General features: G+C 43.1%; 1 protein-coding gene across 9 annotated transcripts in view; it reads left to right on the top strand.

Moving 5' to 3' along the window:
• NEK11 (NIMA related kinase 11) overlaps positions 1–23,675 on the top strand; it is a 281,184-nt gene that overhangs the window by 163,172 nt on the left and 94,337 nt on the right. For all 9 annotated transcript variants that reach the window (XM_040480180.1, XM_040480179.1, XM_040480177.1 and 6 more), the window contains one exon: positions 7,407–7,567. In XM_040480180.1, coding sequence (XP_040336114.1) covers positions 7,407–7,567 — 161 coding nt within the window. The remainder of the gene's footprint in view (positions 1–7,406; positions 7,568–23,675) is intronic.

The raw sequence follows: 23,675 nt of genomic DNA on the forward strand, positions 1-23,675 counted from the left end.
GCCTGCTTGGGATTCTCTCTCTCTGCCCTTCCTCCACTCATGTGCCCACTCTCTCTCTCTTTCTTTCAAAAAAATAAATAAAAATAAACTTTAAAAAGAAAAGAAAAGAAAACTTTGAGCAGGGCAAGTATATTAGACCTCAAGAGATAAAAAATTTGGCTGTCTGAGATATAATTTATATCTGACAAATGACTCACTTTAGCAGTGTCCGTAGGTATTGTTTGTAGAAAGTCTGAGGGAATAAATGTATAACATAAAAGAATGTGACCTTGCTGGCATCTGACTATTTTCCTTTAAGAGGTGTTTAGATCATTGCACAACATCACCCACCTCGTATAGAATTGTATGTTACAGCTATGAGTTAAGATATTATTATAATACCCCCAAGTCTTTGATTGGGCTCCTTAGATGCAGAGCCTGAAATGGTTATTCTGGTGTATGTGTTTTATTGAGGGAGAGCTTTTGGTTTCAGGGGGAGGGTATATCTAGACCCACAGAAAGCTCTGGAGCATGAGGGATACGAGGGGGCCAGGTCCACTTGAGTCATTAAGTCGTTGGCCAGGACTTTGCTCCAGGGTGGAGGGAACACATAACCTCTTTGATAAGGAAATTCTTTGATCTGAGAGCAATTGTCTGGAGAAGGGCATTTGTGCCCTGTTAGCAATTGTTATGGGCTGAATTATGTTCCCCTAAAATTCATATTTTGAACCCTAACCCACAGTAACTCATAATGTGACTGTATTTGGAGATGGGGCCTTTAAGGACCTGATTAACTTAAAATGAGGCTGTTAGGGTGGGCTTTAATCCTATCTGACTGGTGTCTTTATCAGAAGAGGAGATCAGAGATTAGGACCCTGAAAAACCAGTGCTAGAGAGTCAACCCCCCACAAGCCAAGGAGAAACCAAACCTGCCAACAGCTGGATCTCGAACTTCCAGCCTCCAGAACGATGAGAGTAAATGTTGTTTTAGTTCCCGGTCTGTGGCATTTTGTTTCGGTAGCCCCAGCAGAGACTAACACGGCAGCCAGCGCTCACAGCAGCTGGATGAGTGTGTCAGTTATATTTTGGGGTGCGCCTGGTAAGGAGGTTTGGGTGGCACATCAGTAGTATTCACTACACCCACATACAAATGGGAAAAACCACCAGAGAAGTGACATCAGCTGCCCAAGGTCACAGAGCCAATAAGCAGCAGAGACCAGATTTGAACCTCAGCCTGACCCTACAGTTTATCCTCTTAATCTCTCAGAAGCAGCAGACATCACCAGTTAACTTGGGCTTCAATTTCTGTGGTTTTTTTCATGCCAATTTGCCTGCACCTTACACAAGATAGAGCTCTCTGGGGAAACTGAGGCAGCTCAGCAGAGACAGTGTCTGCATCTAAGTGCCTTCTCAAGGCGTTCTCTCACCCAGTAGTTTTGGGAATGTTGTGGCATATTAATCATAGGTTTCTTCGACATATGAGAAGATGATGTTTTTATTTAAAATGTTTTCATTAAAAAAATGGATTAAGGCGATCTTTTTCACACCCACAAGTGCCATATTTAGGAAAATAAGAAATCTGGGGAACTGCCTTGTCAGTGTAATAATAACTATTGTCATTCTGAGCACCGCTGCTTCCAGTTTGTGATGTGAGAACGTGGTCTTTAGAGGCCACATCAAGATCTAACAATAGATCAGTTTGTTCTTATTATAGCTTTTGTTCAATATTTTCTGGCTCAAGATAAAGCCATTGCCCACTTCAGAAAACTAGGAAAGAAAGGAAAAATAAAGAAGGGCATGTCTGGGCAGCTGCCTGCCACGAGATCCCCTCCTCACCCCCAGCTGCCCCACCACAGCTGACATAGAGAACATCCTCTCTTTAGGAGGAGATACTTTCCCCGAGATGGTAGGCATAATGAGAACCATTTTAAAAATATCTTGTGGAGGGGTGCCTGGGTGGCTCAGTTGGTTGGGCTTCCAACTTCAGCTCAGGTCATGATCTCACGGCTTATGAGTTCAAGCCCCACGTGGGGCTCTGTGCTGACAGCTCAGAGCCTGGAGCCTGCTTCCGATTCTGTGCCTCCCTCTTTCTCTCTACCCGTCTCCCACTCATGCTTTGTCTCTCTCTTCTCAAAAATAAATAAAAACATTGAAAAAAATTGTTTAAAAAAAATACCTTGCAGGTATTGTTGACTTCCTAGGAGAAGGGGCAGAAAAGTGGTGAGTGAATCTGTTGGATTTCCCAAGTCACAGGTCACTTGGTCACCAATCAGTTCTGACACTATTGGAGGAAAAAAATCTTTATGCCCCCCACTGCCCTTTTCCTGCCCTTCCCCAAAACAAAGATTAGGAAATTCTTTGCATGAAATTTGAAAGTGCTTATCTCTTAGAGGTGTAGGCATTCATTTGTTGGACAGGAAGCTTTGAGTTTGGAGTGTCTGCTTTGAAAAGGCAAAAGATTTCTAGATCTGAAGAGAAACCAGAGCATCCTGGAGTGTCTGCTTTGAGCCATGGGTTTGAGAAATCATGGGGAACAGGACCATCTTGGCTCCTGCCTCCCAAGAGCTTATCAACTGGGGATATCTGTAGAAGCTATTTTTATTTGAGCAGAAAGTGCCAGTCATTGTGCGAAATTTGTGGTTCTCAAATTTAGGCTTGCATCAGGATCCCCCTGGAGGGCTTATTAAAATGCAGATTGCTGGACACTTCCTTCAGTTTCTGATTCAGCAAGTCTGGGAAGCCTGAGAATTTGCTTTTCTAGTAATATCCCAGGTGATGTTGTTGCTGCTCTTCTGGGGAACACCGTTTGAGAACCATTGTGCTAAACTCATGACATGCATTTACTCAAGACATACAGATGGTTAGAATCATTCAGCATGGTGGTAGGTGCACAGGCTGAGGTATTCCTTCCACATCACTAAGTTCCTCTAAAGGAAATGAGGCTTTGACTTTAGGCAAAGTTCTTATGTTATTACTTCTTTTAAAAAAATTCTTAAAAAATAAAAAATAAATTCTTTAGTGAATTTTTCTGATCATTTGAGAAGTTTAAAGGGCTGGTACAATAATAGATGAAGTATTAGGGAAATTCACATTCAACAATTACACCTGTGTGTCACTTTCTCCTTGAAGGTCCTGTAAGGTAGAGCAATGGTTCTCCAAGATGTGGCAGCAGCATCATGTAGACTTCTTGCCACCTCCCCCCCCAAACCCCTGCCCAGACCATCAGTTTTTTAATCTGAAACACTGGGCATGGGGCCAGGAATCTGTTTTAACAGGCCTCCATGCAATCCCAGTGCACACTCCAGTTTGAGCACATCTGAGGTTGAGGGTAGTGACAGTTGGGCTGAGTCTGAGGGAGAGCCCTTGGCATTCAATATTCCCAGCTCCTTTCAGACACTTTACCAGGATGACTAAGTGTTTCAGTTTTCCCGTCTCCTAAGTGGAAAGCCTATCCCTTGTCCAACATCTTTCAGAGCGATGGGGGAAGACAATCACACCTTTTATCCATGACATGGTTTTACTAACGAAGACGAACGTTCCTAGCTAACCATGAAATAGCACCAATTCGGTGGAAAAAAGATAGGATTCAGGTTATTTGTGTTCTGGTCTAGTGTCCACCCTGCATACAGCTCTGTGACTTTCAATTGGTTATTAGCCTGCCTGAGCTTCACTTTCATTATCCAAAAAAAAAATGATAAAAATGTCCTGGTCTAACTTGAATAACTGTTGCAATGATTAAATGGGATAATGGATGTGAATGTGCTTTTGCAAACTGTAAAGTGCTTTAACTTTGGACTGCTCACTCACAGCTTTGTTCTTCTCCATCAGTAAAAATGAGAAGAGTGCCCTACAACTCCACAGAGATCGTGACAGCTAATGGTACAACAATTTGAACTCTTCTAAAGTAAAGCTTATGTCTTCATTTTTTTGGTCTATAACATATAAGGTTGGAAGATGTAGTCTTCCATATTCTATTATAGTGCTTCTATATAATAATATATGATAGTACTTTTATTTGAAAAGTCACATCCTATAGCAACAGTTTGGACGTTGTGCCCCAGACCAGCATCCCCAGCATCCCCTGGCAACCTGTTCAAAATGCACATTTTCAGGCCTCACCCCAGACCTACTGAATCAGCAACTGGGTGGGGCCTAGTGATCTGTGTTTTAACAGGCCCTGCAGGTGGTCCTGATATTCACTTAAGTCTTAGAGAAAGGGATTTATTAGGGCCTTAATCGAAGGGTCTGGCAAAGAGCCTCCTTTTCATGGAACAGGGTGATTGCTTCTCTTTTTCTCCAGCACGGATCTGTAACAACGGTGCCCAAGTTCAGGCAGCCACAACTGGATTCCTTCATAAACACACTGTCGCTGCCCACCCAGCCTAGTAGAGATCTGGAATGCTGCTCCAGTGCATCTGCTATGAGGCTGACTTCAGGGTGTGAGGAAATTAAAGCTATTTATCACAGACCATTTTCCCTCAATGACAGGAGAAATGAGCCTTAGCCTAACAAGGCTTCAAATTGGGCCTGCATAAGAAAAACACACAGCTTGTCAAACACAGTTTGAGCAGACTTACATTTCTTTTGACTTTTCCTTTTGAAAATGATCTCTTTTCTGAGCTGTACCAAGATAGTGGTGCTCATTTCAGAAATATTGGAGATGAATTCATCCCCGTCTGCTTTATGACTTAGGCACAAGTGGCAAGAGGGCACTTTCCTCCTTACCATTTCTTTCCTTCCTCTCCTTCCTGGGAGGGGATCCTTGGTAAGAGAGGGAATCTTTCCTCTAAGACCAAGACTCTGTGCACAAGGAGTCATGTTATGGGAGGTGGGGCTCAGTATTTATCAAGAGAACCATTTGGCTGTGGGATTTGGCCTTTTGCCTTATTACCCATTTGAGTTGGGTACAGTATGGATTTTGAGAAGTGATTCTATTTTGTGTATATATTTGTGATTGTCCAATATTTCTGTTTCTTCCTGGTGTTGTGTATTACAGGCAAAACGTGTACAGAGTTTTATGGTAAATGTTAGTAATGACATTTACTGGGTACATAATGTGCATGGTGCTTTGCATCCATTATACTATTTAATGTTCTCAACAATTCTAAGAGATGGGCATTATCATCTCCATTTTACAGATGAGAAAGCTGAAGGGCAGGAATAGAGCTGGTATAGAGCTGATATTAGAGCCTTGATTTAAATGCAGCTCTTTTTTGATTCCAAAGCCAGCATTCTAAACTAGTGTTTTTCAAATTGTGTGGTGAGAAATCAACAAGTTGCAACTAGCATTTAAAACAGTTTTCTTGAATAGAACATGAAAGACCAGAATTGTCATATTTAGTAAGGGTAAATCTGGATGCATGAAACTTTCATTTCAACTACAAATATATTCATGTTCATACACAAATATAAGCACATTTCTGTGTACTGGGAAACAATGTAAATGATATTCTTATTGTGTCACAGTCAAATTTGAAAGCAAATATTCTGGCCTAACGTGGAGGAGATGAGGAATAGAGGGAAAGAAAGAGAAAAATAGGAATAAATAAATGAATGAATAACTGTCAAAGAGACAGAGAGCCTCTGGGGGGAGAGGGAGAGGAAATAGGAGGAGGTGGGAAGAAGAAGACAGAGTGGGCAAGTCTATGAAAGAGATGCAGAGATGGAGGGAGAGGTGGAGGGGGAGGAACAGAGGTGGGAAGTCGTGTGGTCCTGTCTACCATTCCATTCAGTGAGAAATGCCCCTACTTGAGGACAAAACTAGAGACTTGAATTATCTACTTGGGAGCTATTAGTTTTCATATACTTACCTTGCTCATATATTTCATATATGCTTCATCTACTCCTCAAGCCATTCTGAGTGTGAGTTGAGTCAAGATTTTTATAAAACATGGCTCCCATATACAAATAATCTATTTCATTTGCTGCTCAACAGAAAACCAGTGATCTAAAGGGAAAACAGTCTGTGTTGGAGTTACCAGAAGTATGGGAGCCCCAGTGTGCCCCTTCCTAAGGAATTGGCAAAGACAGTTTTTTAATATATGTAATTTTTGTATTTTGAGTTAATTTTGAGGTCATGGCACTGGCCTCTTGTGTTTTATGGGAAACCATAGTTAGCGAAGATTTTAAAGTACCCCGCTGTCAGACTATCAGGGAACTCTACCTCTACTAAGTATCCTACTTCCAGAGGATTCTGGAATCACTTAATGAAAAGTCCATTTTTACAGATGTGGAAATTGAGTGAACATTTTATAAAGCTTCCCTGTATACAGTGGTTTCATAAGAATCATATTACTGAATCTTCCCAGCTACCCTGCCAGGTTACCCTTATGCCAGTTTTACTGGAGAAATTGGAGCTCAGTAAGTTCAAATACCTTGTCTAGGTTCTCCTGTAAGAGGCAGTAGAGCCGGATTCCAACCTGATTCTCTGACGCCAAATTCCATATTTCCCCCCCAAGAAACACAGAGTAGCAACAGTGGGTTGAAAAACAGTGCTGTTTGTTATGATTTAGAAGAATTTATTTAGAAGAATTATTTTGTTTATAAATCAGACAATGGTGCAGAGCCTAAAATGCCCATGGTTTTAATATGGTGGGGTGTCACTCTGTAATTTGCTCCTTTCCCCGAGGATATTTCCCTACTTCTAGGCCTTCGTTAGTAAATTGGAGTTGATATCACTATGTTTTTTTGTGATCCAGTCTTGGCCTTTCTTGGTTGAAAACCATTATAAACACCGATTATATTTTTAGTTAGTAATAACATTGCATCATGTAACTTAGGTAGTCACTTCTTGGCATCAACTTAAGTGAGTGATCCTTCCTTTTTAAAAACAATAAATGCCACATATAGATGTAAGTAAGCAGGGTCCCAGAGTGAACACCATTTCACAAGCCTTCATAGCCTATTAAAAAAGAACCGTAATGTTTTCCCCAGCTTGCCAAAATGCCATTCCTATATATCCTATGCATCTTACCTGGTCTCACCACTTATTCTTTAAAAAAGAAGTTCCCAGGAAGAGTGCTGTCATGGTTCTACTCCGGCTGCCTCTGCAGAAGTTTTTGTGTGGGTGTGTAAGAGAGCCCTGCAGGCAAGGCATCTCATCCTGCTTCTGCTCCTACATCCCCTCCTTTGTAATAAAGATTTATGCCTCCAAGAGATCATTTCTCCTTGTTTCATGGCTTTATTCTTCCACCTTCAAAATATGGTTGCTGGTAGAGTCATTCCTCCTTTCCTTTACGGGTTTAATTTTGCTGAGTATTTATTACATTCAACCAGATACTTTCAGGAAGCTAAGATTCAGCTCTACCCTCCTGAGAGCTTTATCAGCACAAACATAATATACATCTCTGGGAAAATATAGGAGATCCTAGATTTGTTACAATTTTAATGACTGGTAGGACTTGATTGCTGTTTATTCTTTATTTCAGACATCCCAGAAGACCCGCTTGTGGCTGAAGAATATTATGCTGATGCATTTGATTCCTGTTCTGGAGAAAGTGAGGAGGAGGAAGAAGAAATAGTGTTCTCAGGACCGGAGGAAGAGGTTAAGGATGAAGGACCCCAGCCTGCTTACAGAACAATCCAACAGGTATATGCTGCTCCCCAGTGGATATAGTGGAACTGTCCGAGGTACCGATCAGGCTGTGACTTCCCAGAGGGTCCAGGAAGTCTTAGAACCTGAAGTGGGAGATGGGGACTGGGATTTGTTACAAAGGTGCCATGTGATGGGTCTTTATTTCCAAGGTTCGGGGGAAGGCAGGGCCCCATGGAATTCTTAGAATCTGCTGTGGACCATGTTGATTAGGGAAGGGCTAGAGTACCTAGTACTTAAGCAGGTGGGAAGATGATATGTACTACACTGAGGAGCACCCTATATACAGCTGTTGAATAAAGAATGCAAGTGTCTCTTTAGCAGAGAGAAGGGGATTTTTTAAAATACACCCTTCTGGGGGCAACTTTTCTTTGGCTCAGGTCATGATCTCACAGCTCATGGGTTCAAGCCTCACATTGGGCTCTGTGCTGACAGGTCTGAGCCTGGAGCCTGCTTTGGATTCTGTGTCTCCCTCTCTCTGTCCTTCCCTTGCTCATGCTCTTTCTCTCCCTCTCTCCCAAAAATAAATGAACATTAAAAAAATAAGTATATATATATTTATGTATATATAAATTTATACACACACACACACACACATACATACTTTTCTGCCTGGTTATAAGATTTTTGAGTCATGTCCTAGTGCACAAATTAGTTCTGGAGTTGAGGGGATCCTTGGCTCAGGGGATGATCTTTCTGGCCACTCCCAGCCTTTGTGGGCCCATCCTTACATAAAGCGCTGGAGTCTCTCAGTGTTCACAGATCTCCTTAATGGGCAAGACTAAGCTCCATTGCATCATAGGCTAAGAAACATCCCTGGCATGTGATTTCTCTGTTGGGTGTCTACAAGAGAGTGAAAAGCAAGTAGTATGTGAGGAGAAAGCGGATTACTTTGGGCAACTTATGCTCATATACTTTATTTTCTTCTTAGGCCATAACATGTTAACCTTTCCAGTCCTAAGCTTTCTTAAGGTACAAAAGGTTTTTAATAACTGGGAACCATTAAGCTACTGAAATAGAAGTCAATCAGGGAGTACATGTGGCAATGGAAACTTAAGTCAGCAGGATTAATTGAAGTTTGTATATAATCTATTCAATACTTTTTAATGAAGACTAAGCAATCCATCATAATATTCAATAAATAAGACCAACAAGAAATGATTTATGTATTAAAAAAAAAGGGAGCACCTGGGTGGCTCAGTCAGTTAAGTCCCACTCTGGCTCAGGTCAGTTAAGTCTGACTTTGGTGGGTTCAAGCCCCGCATCAGGCTCTGTGCTGATAGCTCAGAGCCTGGAGCCGCTTCAGATTCTGTCTTTCTCTCTCTCTGCCCCTCCCCCACTCACATTCTGTCTCTGTCTCTCTCTCTAAAATAAATAAACATTAAAAAAGAAAAGAAAAGAAAAGAAAAGAAAAGAAAAGAAAAGAAAAGAAAAGAAAAGAAAAAAGAAAAGGAGAGAGAGGCACGGAGAAGGGAACCAGAAGGGTGTGGATCTGAGGTTAAGAAGAGAAAGGGACAAGAGAAAGAGAAGGAGAAAGAGAAAGTATGAGCAAGAGAAATTAAGAACAAATACATGAAAAGACAAGCAAATGAATGTTGAGAAAAATATAGTCAAGGCAGACAGTGATTCAGCATGTCAAAATAAAAATTACTCTCCTTATACTATTTCCCCATTTCCAATGGACTCTGGTGACCAAGTACCACCTAAGACCACAAAATGAAAATTCAATTTCCATGTTCTTCTGTGCCACTGTCCTAAGCAACTGAGGCAAATATATATTTTTTTTTAATTTTTTTTCAACGTTTTTATTTATTTTTTTGGGGGACAGAGAGAGACAGAGCATGAACGGGGGAGGGGCAGAGAGAGAGGGAGACACAGAATCGGAAACAGGCTCCGGGCTCTGAGCCATCAGCCCAGAGCCTGACTCGGGGCTCGAACTCCCGGACCGCGAGATCGTGACCTGGCTGAAGTCGGACGCTTAACCGACTGCGCCACCCAGGCGCCCCAAATATATTTTTTTAAGTTTTATTTATGTAAGTAATATCTGCACCTGGCATGGGGCTCGAACTGATGACCCTGAGATCAAGAGCTGCACACTCTTCCTAGGAGCCAGCCAGGTGCCCTGAGAGACAAATGTTACAATGTTATAGAACCATAATTCTGTGCCTATGGTTGCAAAACACATCCATTTTTGCCCAGAGCATTGAGTGGCAAAATTTTAGCTACTAGTATTATTACTTTAAAATGCTTTTTTAATAGTATAAAACTGATTCAGAAGATCACATGAATAAAATGTACAGCAAACACCACCCAGGTCAGGAAATAGAACTTTAGTAGCCACTCTAGAAGTCCCATCTTTGGCATAATTGTGGGAACACAGGGTTGGAAATCAAAGTGCCTGTAGATGCGACTAGTCTTTGTTAACCTACAGGTTGTGTGACCTTGTGCAAACAAAATTTCTCTGTGCCTCAGTTTTCTAATCTGTAAGGTGGGAGAGAGAGACGAATGGTTCCTACCGCATAGAGTAGTTTGGGAGTTAAATGAAGCAATCGATATAGATTACTTAAAATAGTGTCTATATTGAAGTAATAATGAAGTAATTAATAATGAGATATTAGCTATTATTATGATGAAGTTACCCAGCCATCTTCTGTTTTTTAATGATATTTCCAAAACTGTTTAATGTTAGAGTGAGATTTTACAACTGTAATATTAAAAAAAAAATCTCTTCTTTTTATTTCTTAAGGCTAATGATAAATATAGGCCAGCAGTTTTGCTGTCTGGGCTGCACATCTGTCACATGTGATATGATAGTTGAAATTCTCTCCACACAGTGAAGCATTAGAAAAAGTAGAATGATCTTCTTGGAATGATACCACAGGGGTAGAGAAACAGATCAGGCTAAGCTTTGTGAATTGATTTTAAATCTATAAGGACAAGATGCTGAGGCCTCTCACATACATGTTGGTATTTTGTCTCACAAAACCCTGTCAGGTAGTTATTCTTATTTCTGCTTTCCAGATGAGGAAACCAAGTCTCCAAGAGAAGCAACTTGCCCATGGCCACACAGCTAGGGAAGGCTCAGAACCAGGCACAGGCCCAAGTCTGTCATGTCCTCAAGCCAGTATTTTTTTCTGGTACAAAAGGTGTATCAACCTAGAATTAGAGATAGGTAACTACAATCCCTTTTGTTTTGCCTAGTAGTTTGAAATAATTTCCCCCTCCTGAAAGGTGGTGAGTGTAGGGTTGTGATGGCTGTCTCCTCTGCCCTTTCTAGGTTATTTTATTAGCAACACACAAATTATAGTTACAGAAGTCCATGCCGAAACCCAGTCACCGTTGGCTGTATAGACTGGGTGAAACCTGCAGGCCTCGCTGGGATTTTCCTCTTCTGCCCTCTCCCCGGTCTCACCCTTGACTCAAGTGTGTCCAGGGTCTGCCTAGGTGATTATTGTGCCCAAGGCTTTTATGTGACTAATCAGATCAAAGTTGATTTTCCTTCCTTCGGAGGCAGCAAAAGTCTCACAGTTTGTGTTTGATGGAAGAAGTGCTTTCAAAAAGAAAGATAGGCACGGGCTTCATTGGGATTGATTGCTGAGTCCCTTGCGCCACCCATGACAATCTTTTCAAGCAGCAGCATCTCCAAAGCAGTTTTATTAAGCACCTAATTGCTGTTGATCGTCAGTTGCTTCTCTGCTGCTTTCAGCAGAACATCAACAGCACCTTTATCACAAACCATTATCATACCGTTGATAGCTGCTCTGTGAAGTCTGTGGTCACTGAATCAGAACCAGCCTCATAGGTCTCAGGAGAACGGAGTTTATAGCTGTCATCATCACAGGGTTTTCAACAGTATTTGTGGAACCTGTCACTGAAAAGGGTTTTGCTCTAATGGACATGCTTTAGGGCTGCAGATTGATTGGGTGTGTTCAGAGACCCTTATGTGTTTCCCTTGCTGCCTTGACCATCATTTCCCTCAGTAAGACTAATCAATGTCCCGTGTGCACCAGGAATCCACATGCTAGGTAGACCATAATGACTTCACACAGAACTCCCCTGGGAAAGGCTCTGTTGTTTAATGAAGGTAGCTTTCATCAATACTTGGTTTAAGAAGGCTCTTAGGACCACGGTGTTTGTTCTTGCCAAGACAAAGGGCTGTGGAGGCCCATTTTTCCAGCTAATTCTGTAGCTTTCACCAAATCCTCTAGTGGTTTTGAAATTCTCTTCACACAGTGAAGCATTAGAAAGAGCAGAATGTTCTTCTTGGAATAGTGCCACAGGGGCAGAGAAATGGATACAGGCTAGGCAAGGCCTAAGAGTCTACTGAGGACTCTTGGATCAGGTCATCATGAGAATATGTGCCTCTACAAGTGTCTTCTGTTAGTGAAGTTATTAGTTTTATCAAATCCAATTGGTATTATAACACTAACACCTAACATCTCTAGAACCTTTATTCTATGCCCTGTACGTTAGACGTTGTGTCAGGTCAGGTCCTCTGGGAAGCGGATGACAAGACAGAATTGGGGAGAGCCTCAAACCACAATGCTGGTCTGCATCTTTGAGGGTAAGGATAGAAGGGAAAGAAGGACTGGATGGCATTGTCAGCATGCAGGGCAATTGATAGGAGAGCCCCAGAGCAGAGACTGCCCTGCCCATCAGAGGAAACCAAACCGGGCAGGAATGGCCTGCCTCTGGTATCCCCAAGCTCGAACGGGCTGGGAGCTGCCGAGCAAGAGTGGATCCTGAGGGGCAGTGGCCGGGGGTGGTCAGCTGACTCCACAGCTTCACTGTCAGCAGGCTGGCTCTTGAAGAGAAATGGAAATGCTGCCCCCCACCCCACCCCCCACTGTCACAGCCACTTCTCGCAAAGGCCCTCTGATGCATGTGTTGTAGTGCAACTACATCAAACTGGCTGGAATTCAAGAAAAGGTGAAGGTGAGAAGGTGAGGGTGAGGAAACTAGGAGGGTGAGAGAAAGGAAGAGAGTGTGCATTAGTGATTTCAGGCAGTTCTGCCTGACATTTGAACCAAAAAGTGGGTGTCCCTGATGGAGAAAGAGAGCTGAGAGCTATAAATCCACTCTCCCACTGCCTCTCAGGGCCCATGTGTATCAGGTGGAAAACATCTTGGTGCTTTGAATTATTGTCCTAGACTCACAGTATTTAAAACTACTGTTCTTCATAATCTGCAGTTCCTAAGTGCAGCTCAACTATTTCATTTGGTGCTCTAAAAGAAACAGCACATTTTGTCGGTAATTCATTACCATATTAAGCACTGACTTTAAAACTCATGTTCCCTGAGGGGCGTCTGGGTGGCTCGGTCAGTTAAGCGTCTGACTTCAGCTCAGGCCATGATCTCACTCCTTGTGAATTCGAGCTCCGCATCGGGCTCTGTGCTAACAGCCCAGAGCCTGGACCCTGCTTCAGATCCTGTGTCTCCCTCTCTCTCTCCCCCAACCCCACTCATGGTCTTTCTCTGTCTCAAAAGTAAACATTAAAAAAATTTAAACAAACAAAAAACTCATGTCCCTTGAAAGATGAGACTGCTGTGAGATCCTCACTCTGCACAAGGGGAAACTGAGGCATGGCGAAGCGAAGTAACTTCTCCAAGGCCACACAGTTAGCAAGAGAGCTGCCCAGGCTGACACATTGTTAAGCCACTCCCTTATACAGTTTTCTCCCGGCACAACAATTTAGTTATAGCAATTATAATCCCTCTTCCGTGATGATTGAATGAACATCATCATGGAGGCGAGGGAATAGCTGAGGGGCCACTGCATATCTGACCTGTTTTACCAAACAGAATTACTGAGCTGTGCACAAAGGAAAATTGATACTGATTCTAAGAAAAGTGTTGAATTGTGAAAATTGAAACCAAAAAGGAGTCTGCCTCCCAAATCTGTTGTGGGATACAGATCTCTCTCCTCCTCCTATCTTCTTTGTTTGTTTGTTTGTTTGTTTGTTTGTTTGTTTGTTTTAATAGAAGATGCCAGAGCTCTTGAGTCCAGACTGTAGGGCTGATTTCACTGCTATTTTGCATGCCTTGATTAATTTACCTTCATGGGTGGGAGGAAACAGTTTTGGTCTTGAATTGACCTTACATGGCATCAGTTCTAAGAAACAGCTAGCCCCACTATTTAGTCATCTCTCCATCAGCATCCCCCTGGCCCATGTCCCAGGCTATAAAGCAGCCACCCTTGCTGAGGTGTTAGTGGACTTTGATGGGACAGTTTCCACCCCTGCCCCTATTCCAGCCCTCATTTCCATCATAGCTGCTCTCCCTCCCCTCTCTACCATTTCTTGTCCAGGATAAAGCATAGTTCATTGCTGGTCAGACAGGGACCAGCAACACCTTGCTCTGGGACATAGCTTTGCAGAAGGCCTTCAGTCCCTAACCTTTTACATTAGATCCACCGTCGTGCTGAGGATCACACCTACACTTTTTGCCCCAATCCCAAAGAATGGAGGAAGAAGAAGGAAGGCGATAGGGTGGATAAAGACAAAGCCACACTGAGCAGGAGTGTAATGAGTCTGTGCACTCCGTTCAGCACCAGTGGTGGGAGCCCCCGCTAGCCTCCACCACCTCCTTGTTGGCGGCTGAGCAGAGGTCCACAGCAGCTGCGAGAGCAAGGGGACAGCAGTAACCCACACTGTGCTCTGCCGTGCTGCTCCTGGAGCTGGGGGTGAGTGTGGTGGAGTGGTGTAATCTGGGTTTTACAGAGCTGGTAAGCCTACTCGGAATGGCACCTTTGGGGCTTTCCTTTCCAGCAAACCCCCACCCACTGTGCCAACACCAATTCCTGTGTCGATAGCTATCATCTGACTTCAGGTGCCCTAACCATACAGGGTATAAGAGAGTCTGCAAAGAATAGGAAGTTCCTCTGAAACAGCCCTTGCAAGCAAGGAGCCCATCCTTGTGATTCAATTATACAGAGAAGTTTAATCTTATTTTCTGAATATTTTATTCATCTGGGAAGAGAGAGTGAACACCGTTTCATGGTGTGTAGTCTAGGAAGAAAGGAGTGTGACACATCTGAGACGTTGTCAGAGGGACTGTCCTTTCTATGTAACCTGCTAATCTGGAAGCACATGGGTCCACGCCATGCCAGAGAAAACAATAATCATTCTTAATAAATCGGAGCCAGCCTAGCAGCATGTCTGGTGCTGTGCTGAGTCTTATACGTGCCTTATCCCATTTTATAGTCACACACACATTATGGAATGAACATCTTCCATCTCACCTTACAACTGAGGGTGAAACAGAAAGAAAGAATAACTAATTTGACCTAGGTCACCCCGTCTATTGACAGAGCTGGAATTCAAACCAGCAAATATTCCTTGTCAACTAGACATTTGAGCTGCATATAGAACTGGATGTAGAAGTTAGTAAAGGAGAGGAAAAAAAGACACCTGGGACACAAGGGACAGTTCCAAAAGGTGTGAACACATGACCAGGTGATTTTAAATCATGTTGGAAACAGAGGGCCAAGTTTTCCACTTACTCTGTGAGGTTTATGTAGGAATAAAGCTAGAGCTGGAGTCAAAAATCGTAACTAGCCTGCAATAAAGAACTATGTGTTGCAAGGGCTACCTTTTGCAACATGAACCAATAAATGCTCCTTAAATTGCAGGACTTTCTTCCCTAGACTATTGGGCATGTGGCGTGAAAAGAGAAAAACAGTTCATTGAGAACAAGTGAGCTGTTGGGAGGGAGTGGGTGGCCTGGGGGCAGGCCCCTCTGCACCTGCTGCCTCTCGAGAAATGGATCACAGCAAAGGTACCAGCCTCCCCGGCTCCTGAAAAATGCATTGCCCAAGTTCCTGGCTGGGCACCGTGATGCCACTCCAATGGCCCTACTTTCTCTTCTCTTCTCTCCATCCTTTACATTTCCAAACTAGAATCCAAAATGTCTTAAGAGTCCTGTATTGGATACCTATGAATGTCTATGACCTGAATGTAACCCCACAGGTACCAACTTGCTGCAAACCTGGGCATTAATACGAGACAGCTGCAGTGAGAAGGTTTTAATAATGCAGAGTAAACAAGGCATTAGCAGTGAAATGCGGACACATTGACAGTCACGTTTCGGTGACTCCGAATTCAGTGACAGAGGCGGTTAGTGTTACAGGAGCCGGAGGGGCTTGTTTGCAGTTTGAGTTTTGCAGATGTGGCTCTGTGCTCCCTTCACTACACACACTTGGAGACCTTTTATCCTTGACAGAAGGCGACCATTGGCAGTGAGATAGGAGTGAAGACGTCAGCTTCCAGATTCCAGGGCAGGCTCCATGAAGGTGCCATCCGCTCTGTCCTATGGCTTTGTAGTAAACGGCACCCTCTGTCTTCCTATGAATTATGAATGCAAATAAGCGAGGGCTTGCCTTCTAATGAGATGAAAGCAAGATGTGAAAGGTACATCTGAGTGTGCAGAAAATGGATAAGGTCACCTTGAGGTGTTTCGGTGTCCATAACTTAGTGACATTTTTCAGGATATGGTGGATATAGTTTGTAAGAGAGTAGACAGTAGCTTAGTAAAGCAACTCGCAGGAAAGAACATGGGTGGGTTGTTGCTTGGATTGTTCATTTACACATCGCACGCCTGAGTGTTCTAGGCACTGGGTATGAGGCAATGAACAAAAGAGACACAATGCCGCCTTCATGGACATCCCACTCAGTGCTGTGTATTTACAGAGTACCCATAGGCTGTCTGTCAGCTCCCAGATGTGTCTTCCATCCTTGAGTTTTGTCTCCCCACAACTCCACATTCACATACCTGGTGTTCCTGGGAGTGGGGTTAGGTATCATGTGGACTTCTAATAGACACCCTGAACTAAGCACGTCCCAAAGTGAGCTAATGTACCCCAGCCTCAGTCCAGATCGGCTCCTCCTGAGTCAGCCTAGACTCATGTCCTTTCACTCAAATTCCACATCCAGTCCAGAAGCAAAACCTGCTGGCTCAATGTTTAGAATATGATCACCTCTACTTCTACGGCCAGGGCCACCATCACCTCCCCAGTGTATGATTGCAATAGCTTCTAACGGACCTCCCAGTAACTCTCCTTCTCTCCACCCCATACTTCACTCAAAGTAAAAGGCACAGTCTGTTCAAAATGACCTTGCGGCATCCGTCATTGCCCATGGAAGAGCCTCTCCTTTCCATCACTGGGAGAATCACTCTCACCTATCCCCCTTCAGTCATATTAGCCTCTCTCCTGTTTCTGGAACACACCAAGCATGTTTCTGCCGTTGAAAGCCTAGAATGCCCCCCTGCCCCAGATACACAAATTATTTTGCTCCCTCTCTACCTTCAAGTCTGTGTTTCTATGTCATCATATTGGGGAGAACTCAGACTACTTATAGAAAACAGCACTTGCTGGCCTGAGAAGTCCTGCCCTCTCCCTGCTTTCTTGTCCTCCATAGGTCTTTTCATCATCTGACCTACAGCTGTTTATTTGCTTGTTCATTTATGGCCTGTTTCCCCCACTAGAATGGAAGCTAGTAGGGCAAAGATTCTGTTTGTATCACTGCTGCATTCCCAGCACCTTGAACAGTGTTTGGCACGGAGCAAATACTGAGCAGATGTTGTGGAATCAATGGATGAGTGAATGCCTGCCAGTGGACAGTCTAGGGATACAGGTAGCCAGCAAGCCAGCGTGCATACAGCTGGGGCAATGAGGAAAGGAAGAAGTGGAAATGATGGCGTAAATGGGCTCTGGGGGGAAGGGCGGGGATGCCCACTGAGGGGGGGGGTGTCAGGTAGAATTTCTAGAATGGACTTTCCAGCTGTGACCTGAAGGACAGAAAAAGCCAGCCCCTCGATGTAAGGGAACAGAGCTGGGAGAGTCTCAGAGAGGAGGAAGGGTATGTGGGAAGGCCCAAGGTCATGAAAGGGCTTGGCAAGTTTGAGAAATTTCATAGCGAGCAAGAAGATCGATGTTAGTTGGAGAGGTCACGCCAGCAGTAGCTACATCATGAAGGTCTTGTGAGGGGAGCGGATTTTATTTTGAGTGCAAGGCCAATCCAGTGAAGGGCAACTGAAGTAAAGTCTTTTTTTTTTTTTTTTCAAGTTTATTTATTTACTTTGAGAGACAGAGAGCATGAACAGAGAAGGGGCAGAGAGGATCAGAGGATTCCAAGCAGGCTTCGTGCCGTCAGTGCAGAGCCCAACATGGGGCTCAGTCCCAAGAACTGTGAGATCGTGACCTGCTCCGAAATCAAGAGTCAGACACTTAACTGACTGAGCCACCCAGGCACCCCAGTAAAGTCTTAAAATGAATCGATGGCAGTAGAAATCAGCACAACAGTAGCAGTGGAAGGTGGGGGTTGGCTGGAAGGAGGCATGAGGGAAATTCCAGGAATGACAGAGGTGTTCTTTATCTTATTTGGGGTGGTGGCTACACGAGTGTATACATTTTCTAAAACTTAGCCAATAGTACACTTGAGATCTGGGCATTTCCCTGCATGCAAATCTTACCTTGATAAAAATAATACATCATCAACAAAGTCATCAAGACAAGAAAAACTACCCTCCCCCCCAAAAAACTACAACAGAATTGTGATATTCATACATATATAATGACACTTGTAAGTCAGCCTGTCTCAAGGCTGCTTCTTCGGCAGTCTGTGGCCCGGGCATGACTTTGCAGCTTCGGGGAGGTCCCGGGTACACTCAAATGAGGTGTCTTAGGGAAAAAGTGAGTCCGGAATGACTGAGCATGAGTGGGCAAAGGGCTTCTGTGTGGTTTAGCTTCACCCTGTGGAATGACTGACAAGAGGTGACCAAGAGGTAAAAGAAACCAGCCCCTTCACACCCTCACAGCCGCTGACATAGGGACCCTTGAGTGGGAGGATGTGCCCCAGGGTCTGAGTAAGGTGAGGCCCAGATCCCCTCTGTGGCTGGAGCTGTAAGGGAAGGTTATGGCCACTTTGTACATCCATTTATAGAGCTCTGTTTGGGATCGTTCCCCCGACAGAAATGGTGTCGGGCCTGGCCGCACGCCTTGTAGGTATCCATTCCCATTTATCCTGGGCAGCCTTCAGCCCCTGGAGACGTAAGACACTTCACAGCTGTGAAACTGTTCATGTCTGTGCTGCTATCTGCTGAGCCTTCTCTGGATATGCCTTGGGGAGTCAGCATAGCCCACCTGCTGGCAGAGGGCTGACGGTGCTAGATGCCGACAGATGGTGGAGTTTTCGCCACCACAAGGTGTAGGCGCAGACCAAGAACCCTCTGGGACGTTCTTGAGAATGCCTAAAGATAGATATACAATTGCTCAGGGCTCCTGGTGCCCAAACTGAGCCCTTATCCCCAAATGCGATCTTCTGACAGCTAGTTGCCTTTCATTCATTCATTTGTTCATTCATTCACTCATTCAGAATTCATTCCAAGAAGGGCACAACATTGTGAACTTGTTTCCATTTTACTGATACAACTGCTAGATCCGATTGATCAATCTATCTATCTTCAGCTTCAAAGAGAACTGTGTAAATTGTTTTCATTTACCTAACTTTGTAACTAACGCCTCTCTTCTTCAACTGCTCAAGTTTCAGACTTGTGTAACACTTCTTTTATTTTTTTTCCAATATATGAAATTTATTGTCAAATTGGTTTCCATACAACACCCAGTGCTCATCCCAAAAGGTGCCCTCCTCAATACCTATCACCCACCCTCCCCTCCCTCCCACCCCCCCTCCCTCCCACCCCCCATCAACCCTCAGTTTGTTCTCAGTTTTTAAGAGTCTCTTATGCTTTGGCTCTCTGCCTGTAACACTTCTTTTAAATAAGTGCTTTGTTTCTTTTTAGCCAACTTGCAATTCTTTTTCTCTCACTTAATGAGAGGAAGACATTCATGGTGGTGGGGTGGGGAGTGGCGGAGTGAAGGACACAGCGTCTTTATGTCTCTGCCTTCCTCTCTTTGGGCTCCTTCCTCTGCAGTGTCTTCTTCATCCAGATAAAGGTCAAATGTCCTTAGACTTTGGACAACAAACCTCATGGGACTAGGACTCTCTGTGAGGGGGTTCTTATTACTTTGTTCCCTCAGGGGAATAAGTGACTATCTACGATAGCTTGAGAAGCAAATTGCTTCAGAAAGAGATTCCTTCAACTGCATTACCCATTCCAACAATTTGACCAGGAAGTTAAGCTGGTTCACTCCAAGATGCTGAGCCATATTGGCTGTGTACCAAAAAAACATTTTTGAGCATTTTGTTTAACAAACACATTTTACAGTTAATATGTGCCAGGCATGGATCTATGCATTTTACAGATGCTAACATTTAATCCTCCCAACAACCCATTTTACAGATGGGGAAATGGAGGCATGGATAGGTTAAGTAATTTGCTCAAGACACAAGACTGGCAAATGGCAAGGCCATATTTAAACTCAGGCAGGCTTGTTTCAGAGTCCATGCTCTTAACCACTAGGCTGTGCCCCTCTCCCTTGGTCCATTCTGTAGAGCCTCAGCTTTGTGCCAGTGGCCAAAGGATTTTGGATGAATCCTAAGTCCTGCTTCATTCCACCCAGTCTGGCCACTGGGATCAGACTCCACTTGAGAGGGATTGGTTTAAGATGAATATGCAATCCATTGTGGCCAAAAAGTGTGAGGATATATTTTCTTGGAGAAGAGGGGGTCTGCGAATGCATGGAAAGTAACATACTCGTGCTCTTTGTTTCAGCCAGTTTATGTAGGTTTTTCGTTAGTTGTAGCTGAAACTGTCCTAGGTAATATAGATGCTAAATTAAGATTATTTTTCTTTTTCTAGCAAGAATATTGGCATAGAAATATGGTGGTGTAGTTATTGGATTATATTTGTCAAAACAGCTTCTTGTCAACTTTCAAGTAAAAGTTTGAATTTCAAGGAACAAAGCAATGCTTGTGATATGCACAGCTGACAGTATCTGGGGCTTTCCTCTAGCACTAATTATGAAAATGTAAGATGCCCTGTAGTTCTGGTTTGATATATACCTTGTAACTATGTTTTGACTACCTTGTCCTGTTATTGAGTATCCATATGCAAATGTTATTAAGAATTTGGTCCATTGCATCTACCAGAGTATTAGATCCCAACAAAATAATGCTCACAGAAAGTCTTCTTCCTGTAAAGGAAAACTGCTTTTTCTACACCACTGAATTCTTTATGGTTGGGAGATTTTTATGTTTTCCAGGAGTCATACTTCTCTAATTATATCAATAGTAAGTTGACTAGGGAAACAACAGAAGTGGTTGACAATGATAGGGTGTTTTGTTTTGTTTTGTTTTGTTTTGTTTTGTTTTGTTTTGTTACAGCCCAAAGAAAGGTTTCAGAACATTAAAAAAGTGTTAACTCAAAGCTAACATTTAAATGAACTTTTGGGGACGTCTGGGTGGCTCAGCTGGTTAAGCATCTGACCTCGGCTCAGGTTATGATCTCACAGTTCGTGAGTTTGAGACCCACGTCAGGCTCTATGCTGACAGCTCAGAGCCTGGAGCCTGCTTTGGATTCTGTGTCTCCTTCTCTCTGCCCCTTCCCTGCTTGCACTCTGTCTCTCTCTCTCAAAAATAAATTTAAAAAGTTAAATTAACTTTTAATTTCCAGTGTATGCAAGAGTCAAAATATTAAAGTGTCTGACACTGAGCACTTCAGTGATTCTTTTGAGTTTTGCCACTCTCTAATTCATCATGAAAATATCTAGTACCATACTTTCCACACCAAAGTTCCGCACGTATTTCTTGAATGAAAATAAGAGTAAAGGGGGAGATTTTGCTACTGTTTTAAACATATATTATAATGTGTCTAATATATTAATATCTGTGGTTTCAATGTAAGTTCTATGGTTATACACACCTCCCCCCCCCCCCCCCGCATATACATATATATGTTTGGACACACACATCCCACTATCCTAAATGTCAGGAAAGAAAAGGCATCATGTTCTTGCAGCCATGCAGGGAAGGTGAAATGTCTTAGTCTTAGTACTTAAATAGTTCTTCCTCATGGAGATGACTTTAGAGTTGTGAGCTACATCCACATTGTGGTCAGTTAAAACTATAAACTCAGCTACTCTGGAATAGAACACAACAAATATGATGCCATGTGATTCCATGTAAGCACAGTGGGGTTTTGCCCTCCAGGGGTATTTGGAAATGTCTAATGGTGTGTTTAATTGTCACAACCTGGGATGAGGGAGGGTACTAGTAGTGGTTGGAGGACAGGGATACTGCTAAACACCCTAAGTGCACACCAGGGTCCCCCACACAAGGAATTACCAAGCCCAACATGTCAATGGCGCTGTAGTCAGAAAGTCTTGAGTTAGCAAAATAGGTGCTCATGGCATTTCTTCCCAGCTTAAAGTAACATTCACACTAATTGAATAAAAGAGAATTCTCTGAGGCAGACAGACCTTTCTAGAACAATCCTCGTGGCCCGCTCATTACAGAAGTCTACCTGAACTCAATGTCCATAACATTCATGTTGGTTAAAGTTTGCTCTTGAAATTGTGGTCCGTGGACCAGCAGCATCAGCAGCTACTGAGAGCTTGTTAAAATGCATAATCTCAGCCCTACACCAGACCTACTGAATCAGATTCTACATTCTTAACCAGATCCCTGGATGGTTCCTACACACAGTGAAATTTGAGAATCATCAGGTAAGAGGACTATGTATCTACTGAATAAAAAAAGAACAGCTAGTTGCTTCCCAGACACTGATTGGCTGCTTTAATGACATTAACTCTGAGAACAGTCAGCCACAAATGTTTGCAGACCTCATCTCCAAAGCTGATAGGCCAAGAGCTCCATTCGCTAAGAATACAAAACATGATTGGAAAGCCTCTCTATCACAAGTGTGAGGTAGAAATTGCCCCGTGCAACAGTTTCCTGTTAATTGTTTTCCCATTGCCCCTTTTAGGCTTTCCAATCACAGTAGCTAGTTTACTGTGATGATCACTTTGTAATGTATATACATGTTGAATCACTATGTTGTACACTTGAAATGAATATAATATTGTATGTCTACTACACTTCAGTTTTTTCCCAATATATGAAATTTATTGTCAGATTGGTTTCCATGCAACACCCAGTGCTCATCCCAAAAGGTGCCCTCCTCAATACCCATCACCCACCCTCCCCTCCCTCCCACCCCCATCAACCCTCAGTTTGTTCTCAGTTTTTAAGAGTCTCTTATGCTTTGGCTCTCTCCCACTCTAACCTCTTTTTTTTTACACTTCAGTTTTAAAAAAGGGGGAGAGTGAGAAATTAATTGAAGCACATTGAATTTTAATACTCAAATTAACACAGGATTTGATACAGGTCTGCCATCACCAAATGTGAGTTACTGATTCTGAAAATACTTTTCTAGTTTCATCCTAAAACCCTTTGGGTAACTGTGACCTATGTTTGTAAAGTTAAAGTATAAAACCCTTTCAGTTAATCTATGCAGAGTTAAAAAAGCAAAACTGTGCTCCATCCTTTTTCTAGAAGTGGCTCCAGAATCTAAAGAATCCTGGTTCTAATGTGAAGTGGCAGGATGTAAATAACTACATGCAAATATCTACTAGCTGAAATGCTAGTTCTTGCTAACTGTTTTAAGTAAAGAGATTTGAGGGCAATGGTGGGAAAGTGGCATTATTTTTTAATCTCAAAGAACTAAAGAAATTCTTTAATTGAAAAATTAAAGGCATTAGTAAAGATAACTAAACAATCTTTCCTCCAATGAAGAGGAGCTTATTATGTATAACAGAAGAAAGGTTCTCATAGTAGAAAAAAAAATTTTTTTTTAATTTTTTTTTCAACGTTTTTATTTTATTTTTGGGACAGAGAGAGACAGCATGAACGGGCGAGGGGCAGAGAGAGAGGGAGACACAGAATTGGAAACAGGCTCCAGGCTCTGAGCCATCAGCCCAGAGCCCGACGCGGGGCTCGAACTCACGGACCGCGAGATCGTGACCTGGCTAAAGTCGGATGCTTAACCGACTGCGCCACCCAGGCGCCCCCTCATAGTAGAAAATTTTACTTGAACAGAAGACTAAGGACAGGAAGCTTGCAGAAGTCCCAGGACTAAATTCGGTAAAGATGCTTGGGGATCCTAGAATGTGTGAACTAACACAGGAGGCTCTGTTAATCAATTTGTTC

The sequence above is a fragment of the Herpailurus yagouaroundi genome, unplaced genomic scaffold (assembly GCF_014898765.1).
Source record: "Herpailurus yagouaroundi ecotype Mexico unplaced genomic scaffold, PumYag 159, whole genome shotgun sequence".
NCBI lineage: Eukaryota > Metazoa > Chordata > Mammalia > Carnivora > Felidae > Herpailurus > Herpailurus yagouaroundi.